General features: G+C 34.4%; 1 protein-coding gene across 2 annotated transcripts; it reads left to right on the top strand.

The window, feature by feature from the left end:
* Positions 1–5,837, top strand: LOC143547023 (uncharacterized). Of its 2 annotated transcripts, XR_013137696.1 has the most exons (14): positions 1–175; positions 1,684–1,757; positions 1,873–1,947; positions 2,065–2,140; positions 2,899–2,963; positions 3,214–3,315; positions 3,473–3,562; positions 3,636–3,710; positions 3,809–3,922; positions 4,030–4,077; positions 4,364–4,426; positions 4,681–4,737; positions 5,283–5,646; positions 5,681–5,837. XR_013137696.1 is itself a non-coding variant. In XM_077038547.1 (13 exons), the coding sequence occupies exons 1-13, from the start codon at positions 133–135 to the stop codon at positions 5,409–5,411; spliced, it is 1,011 nt and encodes a 336-aa protein (XP_076894662.1). In that variant the 5' UTR covers positions 1–132; the 3' UTR covers positions 5,412–5,832. The 2 variants fall into 2 exon arrangements, 1 of the variants encoding a protein (XP_076894662.1); XM_077038547.1 differs by having other exon boundaries at positions 5,283–5,832.
* Positions 5,838–7,286: the final 1,449 nt, after the last annotated feature.

Below are 7,286 nucleotides of genomic sequence, written 5' to 3'. Positions count from 1 at the left end.
AATATTCTTTAGTGAAGGAACACATGTTCTTCTGGAAGCTCACCTATTAACGTAACAAATGAACACAATTTCATATAATAATAACAATAATAATAATAATCAATCGGTCAAAATTGATTGATTGAATCGACGATGGCTCTTCCTCTCGGGAAGCTTACAATAATAATCGGTGCAGGTATTTCTTATTAATTTAAGTCGTTAAACTTTAACCTAACGAGTTAGTTTAATAATATTATTATTTTGTTATGGATTTGGATTGTGTGTTGTGGTTTAATTAGATGTTAATTAGTTGCATAGAAGTTAACTTGTGACATGTAAATGCTGATTAATTGTGTTATAGTATAGAGATTGAGTTTGTTATATTGTGGCTGTATTGACTGTTAGGGTTTTAGGTTGATTTGAGTTGTTGGTTGAAACTGGCAGATGAAATGTTAGGGTTTTGAATGCTAGTATGATATTATTCCAGTATCAGAATGTGCAATAGCAGTTTTTGATCTATTAGCGTTGTGAAATCGGTCTAGGCGGCCGAGTACTCATACTCGGTAGGGTGCCGAGGCGAGTTTTTTAACTCGGTCGATGTTACTTGGAATCGGTCAAATTCGGAGCTAGTTGGTCCAACTCTGGCAAGTCGGATTTTCGCTGTTTTCACTGATTTTCGTAGTTGTTCATGGACCGTATCATTTGTAGATTGTTCATCATTACATTGTTAAGTTTATTAGTTTAACATAACGAGTTATTTTGAATCGTTTTGTTCTGGAGTTGGGTTGTATGTGTGGTGTAATTAGATGTTAATCAGTATATATATAGATTGAATTTGTTTTACTGCGGTTGCATGACTGTTAGGGTTTTAGGTTGATTTGAGTTTTTGCCTTAAAAACCGGAACATGAATGGCCCTAGCCCGGAAATGATAGGGCCATTCATGTTCCGGTTTTTTAAGGTTTCAACTATAATCGAAACCCAATCCCAATCTCTCATGGTTTTTCGGGCTGGGTTAATCGGGTTTCGAGTATCCAAGAAACCAAAAAAAGTTAAAAAGGCTAGTTAGCTACAATGAAAGCAGCATACTCGTAAAATTAATAACCAAATAACAAACCAACATAATTTCGAGTTGGAGATGATGAATAGATTTGCTTACCCAATCCCACAATTGGAGACGATGGATTACTTCGGGAATAAGAATGCGAACATAAGTTATATATATATATATATATATATAGAATGCAAACGCAAGTTAATTTTCAAGGCTGGATAAGAAGAATGCATAGGTGTTTTTTTTTTTGCTGGAATGCGAACTGATCCACTATACCTAATATCAGGTTTTTAAAACAAAAACTATATTTGGGTTTTTCGGGTTGACCCGAAACCCAAAAATCAAACTCGATAAAGAACCGAGTTACTGCGGTTTGGGTTCGGGTTAGTGTTTTCTTGGTTTCGGGTTCCATGGCTCGGGTTTTCCTGGGTTGCAGTTATAAGTGACAAGCCTACTTGGAGTTACTAACTTACTATAGTGGACTTTTCATGGTGGACGTTTGGGATTTACAGTAAATACATGTTGCTCTATATGAATCAAACCTTGCCATCTTAACCTTAGTTAGGTGCATACAAGCTTAAAATCATACACACTGATAGTCTGATACGTTAGATTTAATCTTCTCATTCAGATATCATATGATTGTTTGTAGGTCTTGTTGGTTCGGTTCTTGCAAAAGAAGGACGCATTCCTGGTGTTGGTGATTTATTATCCGGTGCTTCTAAGGTAATTCATCTATTTGTTAGTTAATTTAATGCATCAGATATTGATTATAAACCAGTACCACACTAGTCTCTTCATTATCTTGTTGCAAACGGTTTCTTGGTTTCTGTTCTTACAGGTGCTCAAGATAATTAACAAAGATGAGAAGGCCGTGCCAAGTCCAAAACCACGCAATGACTCCTTGATGGCACAGGTTTATTACCCGGTTCATTAGCTTTATAAAGTTTTTTCGTATCAGTCTTTTTCATTTCAGATTCACACTTTCATGATAAATTGCTGGGCTGTTATGATTCTGTATGATATGAAACAGGTTAACAGCCTAAGGCAGGAGCTTCAACTCCTAGCATCAAATAGGCCCGTTACCATTGTGACTTCTACTGGTTCAGGTATCTTGTTAGGTTTGGTTAGTTACATCTGCATGCATTTACAAATTTATATTCGAGGGTATGTATACACACACACAAATAGAGGATAGTTCCAATGAAAACCATCTTTAAACTTGAAAACTACTTTAAACAGTATTTTTTTACTTTTTGCTTTGTATGTTATTAATCTTTGCCAACACCAAAAGAAATAAAAAAATATATGTAGCTCGCGATAATACATATATGCCGCTTGCGAAGCTACATATCATGTATATAATACGATGTAAATATATGTAGCTGTATATATCTCTTTCTTTTTCTTTTGGGGTTTTGCAAAGATTAATAACATAAAAAAATAAAAATAAAAAAAATATTGTTTACATGTGGTTTATAAAACGAATTTTCAAGTATCTTAGTGTCTATATATTAGTTTATACCTTTTGCTATATAGATTAATAGAATGTGTATATTTTCATTTTTTACCTTTATTTTATAGAATGTGTATATATTGTTTTTATTTTCATTTTTTTGGTATGAAAAACTCTAGTTGTACCTAGTGTATACCAGTTAAAGTTTTATTAACTTGATGCACAGCAATTTATTATGTGTAGAATATAGATTATGATCTTTTAGATCCACATGTTTGTGATTCTGTGAAATGATCTTCCTGCAATTATCAATGCTATAAGTAAAATGTGCTTATGAATGTCGATTTATTGAATTTCTTTCAGTTTTGGTTTTTCACTAACATCACTTTAATATGTTACGATTACATGCAGGTACCCGAAATTACGGGCTCATTGTCATTGTTGTCGTAGTAGGATATGGCTATGCTTGGTGGAAGGTAAGTATGCCAACTCGGCATCTAGATCATTCATCATTGACTGTTACTTTTATCTATAAAAGTTTTACACACTTGGTGTAATTATAACCTTATGGTAATAAATTTAAGTTACAGTTCACTTTATGTTTGTTGTAGCCAACTACTCGACTCTCGAGTCTGTTTAAAGCTTGTATAATAAGTTAACTAGTTTTACTTTCTATATTATTCTCTCGACTATAATTTTGTTAGTTAATATTTTGCACGTTTGCAGGGTTGGAAACTTCCTGATATGATGTTTGCTACAAAGCGTAGTTTATCTGATGCAACAAATGCTGTAGCTAAACAGCTAGAAAGTGTTTACTCTTCACTCGCTGTAAGTTTGCTGTTCCAAAATTGATTTGTTTACCCTTACTTTTTAAACACTACTCTTATTTTAATGTAAGGGTAAACTTGTCAAAACGACAGTTGTACAAATGTAACTCATTTATTTCTGTTTTTATTTAGTTAGTAAGGTTATTTTTGTTGTTTAGGCTACCAAGAGGCATTTGTCTTCAAGAATCGATCGTGTTGATTGCAGCTTAGATGAGTTTGCAGAAGTCACGGCATCTACAAAAGAGGAGGTATGTTAGTTTTCTTTTATAACTGTTGAATTTTATATTAATATAATGTAAGCTTATTTCTCAAACTACATAGGTTTCTTCTCTACGAGTAAATACAGAAGGGATTGCTTTAGATGTTCAAAAAGTACACCATGCAGTTTATACCCTGGTGTGATTCATTTACGTTACATAATTAACTTTCAACTATCGTTTTTGGTAAGATGGTCAACTCATGCTTTGGATACTGATCAACTTTTTTTTTCACAGGAGACCAAGTTGAATAGGATTGAATGGAAGCAAGATGACACAAATCTTGGAGTCGCGAGGTTACTACGTACTGCAATAACCTTGGAAAACCAGGCATCTGTGGGATCCATTCAGGTATGTTTGACCAGTTTGACTCATTCCCCTTCTAGCTAACTTTCGACCCACTTGAGTTTCAATGTAATCAGACCCGTTTATAAAGTGATGTCTGTGATTACTTGTAGGGAAACCCATCTAGTTCGTCAAAGCCAGCTCTTCCGTCCCCACAGAGGGTAGGTTTTTATTAACAATACAATTCGTTTATTTATAAATTCTGTGTTTACTGAACTTGTAAGAACATCCACTATCATAGGCCATATTAGCAAACAGTAAAACTTTTTCTAAAGAGTTATAAATGGGTCCCACATAGTTTATTTATGACAGGTTATATGCTTAAGTAACATTTTAGGATTCAGTTATTTGGGCCTAAAATGTTCTAGTTTCACAATCTGTTTACTTATTACTGTGAAGAACACATGTCTTTGTGAGATATTTATTAGCATATGTTTCTCATCGCAGACTATGTCTCTGCCTCCGGTTCATATAGAAGAGCAGCAATCATCCCCACGTGTATCACCTGGGGTACGTGTCTCATCAAATATTGGTTAATAATAGTAGTACATGTGGCAAGATGGACGGACCGGGTGAGTTTTACTCCGTTGAGATAAAACCTGAATTGGCCCATATATAATGGGTCAAATTGTCGACTTGGTGAATTGACCTAGTAAGATTGACGTGTATTGATGGCTGATGGAGTTCACAATTCTAAGTGCATGATAATATTAAACTTGTTTTCGTTAAAACTCGTTTTCTGATCCATACTTTGTGTCTTTCAGGGTAAAAGACCTTTGGGAAATTCTGTCTCAGCCTCCGCCTCCGCCTCTGGCTTGAAGGTTATTATTTCTTATCCTTGAGTTGTTTGTTGAAATGTATTGATCACAAAACGAGTGGGTTGGGTAACAGGTCAAAACGGGTAAAGGTTAGGTTGACTGGGGCACATTTTGCATTGTATGTTTAAAGGGCAATTGTTAAAAAGAAAACTGGACTTTTGTTTAATTTTTACATTACATGAAAGTGATTTAGTTAAGCTTAGGGACTTAATCATGCCAAAAAGAATGACCTTTTTGTTAAATTTTGAAACTCTTTTTTCGATTTGATTACAAAAAAGGACTTCGGTGTTAATAATAAAATGCGGGGACTTTATGGTTAGGTTTTCAAGTTATGTGATTTAACAATCTAAATTTTGAATATAATGATCTTAAGAGGTATTATGCAATTAAGTTACAGACTTACAGTTTTGGGCAATTCAAGCTACAACACATTTATAACTAAACGGGTCTCTCATCTCGTTTATACCACCAAACGGGACCACAGTCTTCCACATCAGATCGACAGAACCTCATTTTAAACTCTTAAATCATGTGGCAATATGTTGCAGGCTCTTAAAGAAGAAAATTCAGAAATACTTGAACAAGAAGACACGAGTCCAAACTCTGGTGTATTTGGGCGAAGGTTTTCTAATATTGGTGCTGTTTTTACAAGGAACCGCACTCCTAACTGGCAGTGATATAATATCATCCATAGCTGTGAACATGATACAAGACGAAGATGTGTTTTTCTTGTTTAAAGGATCATTTTTGCATCATGTAGAATGAAAAAGGTAACAAGGTACTAAATTTTGTGACAATTGAGAATTAATTAGGTTGTGCCTCTTATATTATATAAGGTTTTAGAGAGATCTATTTACGGTTTTTGTTTACCAAGCCTAAGGCCTATGGACTCTGTTTTGTTGATAGATCGATGTTTCTTCCAACTGTTACCAGAAAAAACTTGCAGTATCCTACCCGTATCATGCTAACCAATGAGATCGGGTAAAACATAGATTATCACTTGCACGCCATGTTATATTAACGTTCATTGTTGAGCTTTATGTATTGTGATTTGAGATCATAAATGAGCTTCTCATACAAGGCTCGTGCTTGGGCTCGATAACTAAATGAGCTTTATTTGAGGCTTGGACTCGGTATGTTTCAAGCTTTTTATCAATCCAAGCTCGAGTAGCTTGTGAGCAGTTAGGTTCATTTGCACCCCTAGTTGAAACAAACAATTTCATATGCGTCACATGAAATAGTGTAGAACCAATCAACCAATCGGTTTGGATGATTAATGCAAGTGATAGAATTCATCAAAGGGTTTACAATCTTAGTTTATTGCTTTATCTATAGCTAACGTTTCCGTAAACATATACACTTTGGTGTTGCATGTGGATCTTTCTCGATAGCGTGTTGTATGAGCTGCGTGTAATGCATCTGTTCAATGTTAACACACTTCTTATTTCGCGATAGCCTTGTTTGCTATGGTATCTGAAGCCTGCTGCAATTATAGTGTGTTGAGGAATTAATATTAGTAAACTAGCAATAATAATAATTATTGTCACAGGAAGTATGGACATAAAGAAGATATAAAGCAGATCTTCTTTTGGCTGTTCCTTGATTTTTCTCTAGCTTCATTCAAATCAATATTAAAGCCTTGGACATCAACAACCAACCCTCTTTCTTCTGCAATCAACTAGAATAAGAAAACCACATGTTAATATTAATTACAACCGAAAATACGAATTTAAAACAACGTACTCTCAACAGACCTGAGTCAAATCCAACGGGAATCAGTCTCTCCCCAAAAAAACAAGTCTCTTGCGCGCACCCAATGTATATACGTGTGTTTGAAAAGATAAACATGAATATTAAACTTTAAATAAAAGACATAGTTGATTTGATCTCTTCCTTATCCCCCTCTTAGAGATCAACCTAGCCACCTCTCAGTTTTATCTTTAACGAATTGAATTATATTTATTAGTAATTAGGTTACGAATAAAAATTCAATAAATAAAAAACATAATTGGGTTTAAAGCAAAATAATAATAAAATAAAGAGAAACGGTTAAAACATTCCATCGGTTTTGTTAATATTCCTTTCAAAATTGGATGGATTTTTGAACTCTACCCAACGTGGGATTTCATTGGAATCCACTTAAATTCCAGTTTCATCTATTGTTGGATTGAACAAGCAATACCGTGAAATTCTAATTCCATTTCTTTGAAATCACATGAATTCTGTAAAACGAACATGCTGCCCGACGAGTTTTAAGGCGTCTGGTTGCCTATCACATGATGGGCCTAAAATAAACGCTTGCTAAAAGTTTTCACATGGCGGCAAAAAGAATGTTATTTGAGTTTGGTCCCCTTGTTATTGGGCTATTTAATCTGAACTAAATTGGCCCACCCCTGGCCCCTCCAAATAATGAAATTAAATACAAGTAGTGTTTTTCTATGATGATATTTAATAATTTTAAAAACCATTACATGAAACTAATAAACGTTAATAGTTTACTAGGAAGGTTTGTGTCTCTTAAAGTGCATGTTGGGGGTTAGAGATCGCCTAAG

The sequence above is a fragment of the Bidens hawaiensis genome, unplaced genomic scaffold (assembly GCF_021521415.1).
Source record: "Bidens hawaiensis isolate Kalapana, Puna unplaced genomic scaffold, B.hawaiensis_p1.1 tig00014542_1, whole genome shotgun sequence".
Lineage (NCBI taxonomy): Eukaryota > Viridiplantae > Streptophyta > Magnoliopsida > Asterales > Asteraceae > Bidens > Bidens hawaiensis.
The sequence above is the reverse complement of the archived record's forward strand: the minus strand, read 5'-3'. Positions and strand labels throughout refer to the sequence as shown.

Bases quoted from the DNA above. Each gene is read 5' to 3' on its own strand.
- LOC143547023 (XM_077038547.1), top strand. From the start codon at position 133: ATGGCTCTTCCTCTCGGGAAGCTTACAATAATAATCGGTGCAG. The intron at 176-1,683 runs GTATTTCTTATT...GATTGTTTGTAG, and splicing joins TACAATAATAATCGGTGCAG to GTCTTGTTGGTTCGGTTCTT. The intron at 3,711-3,808 runs GTGTGATTCATT...TTTTTTTCACAG, and splicing joins ACCATGCAGTTTATACCCTG to GAGACCAAGTTGAATAGGAT.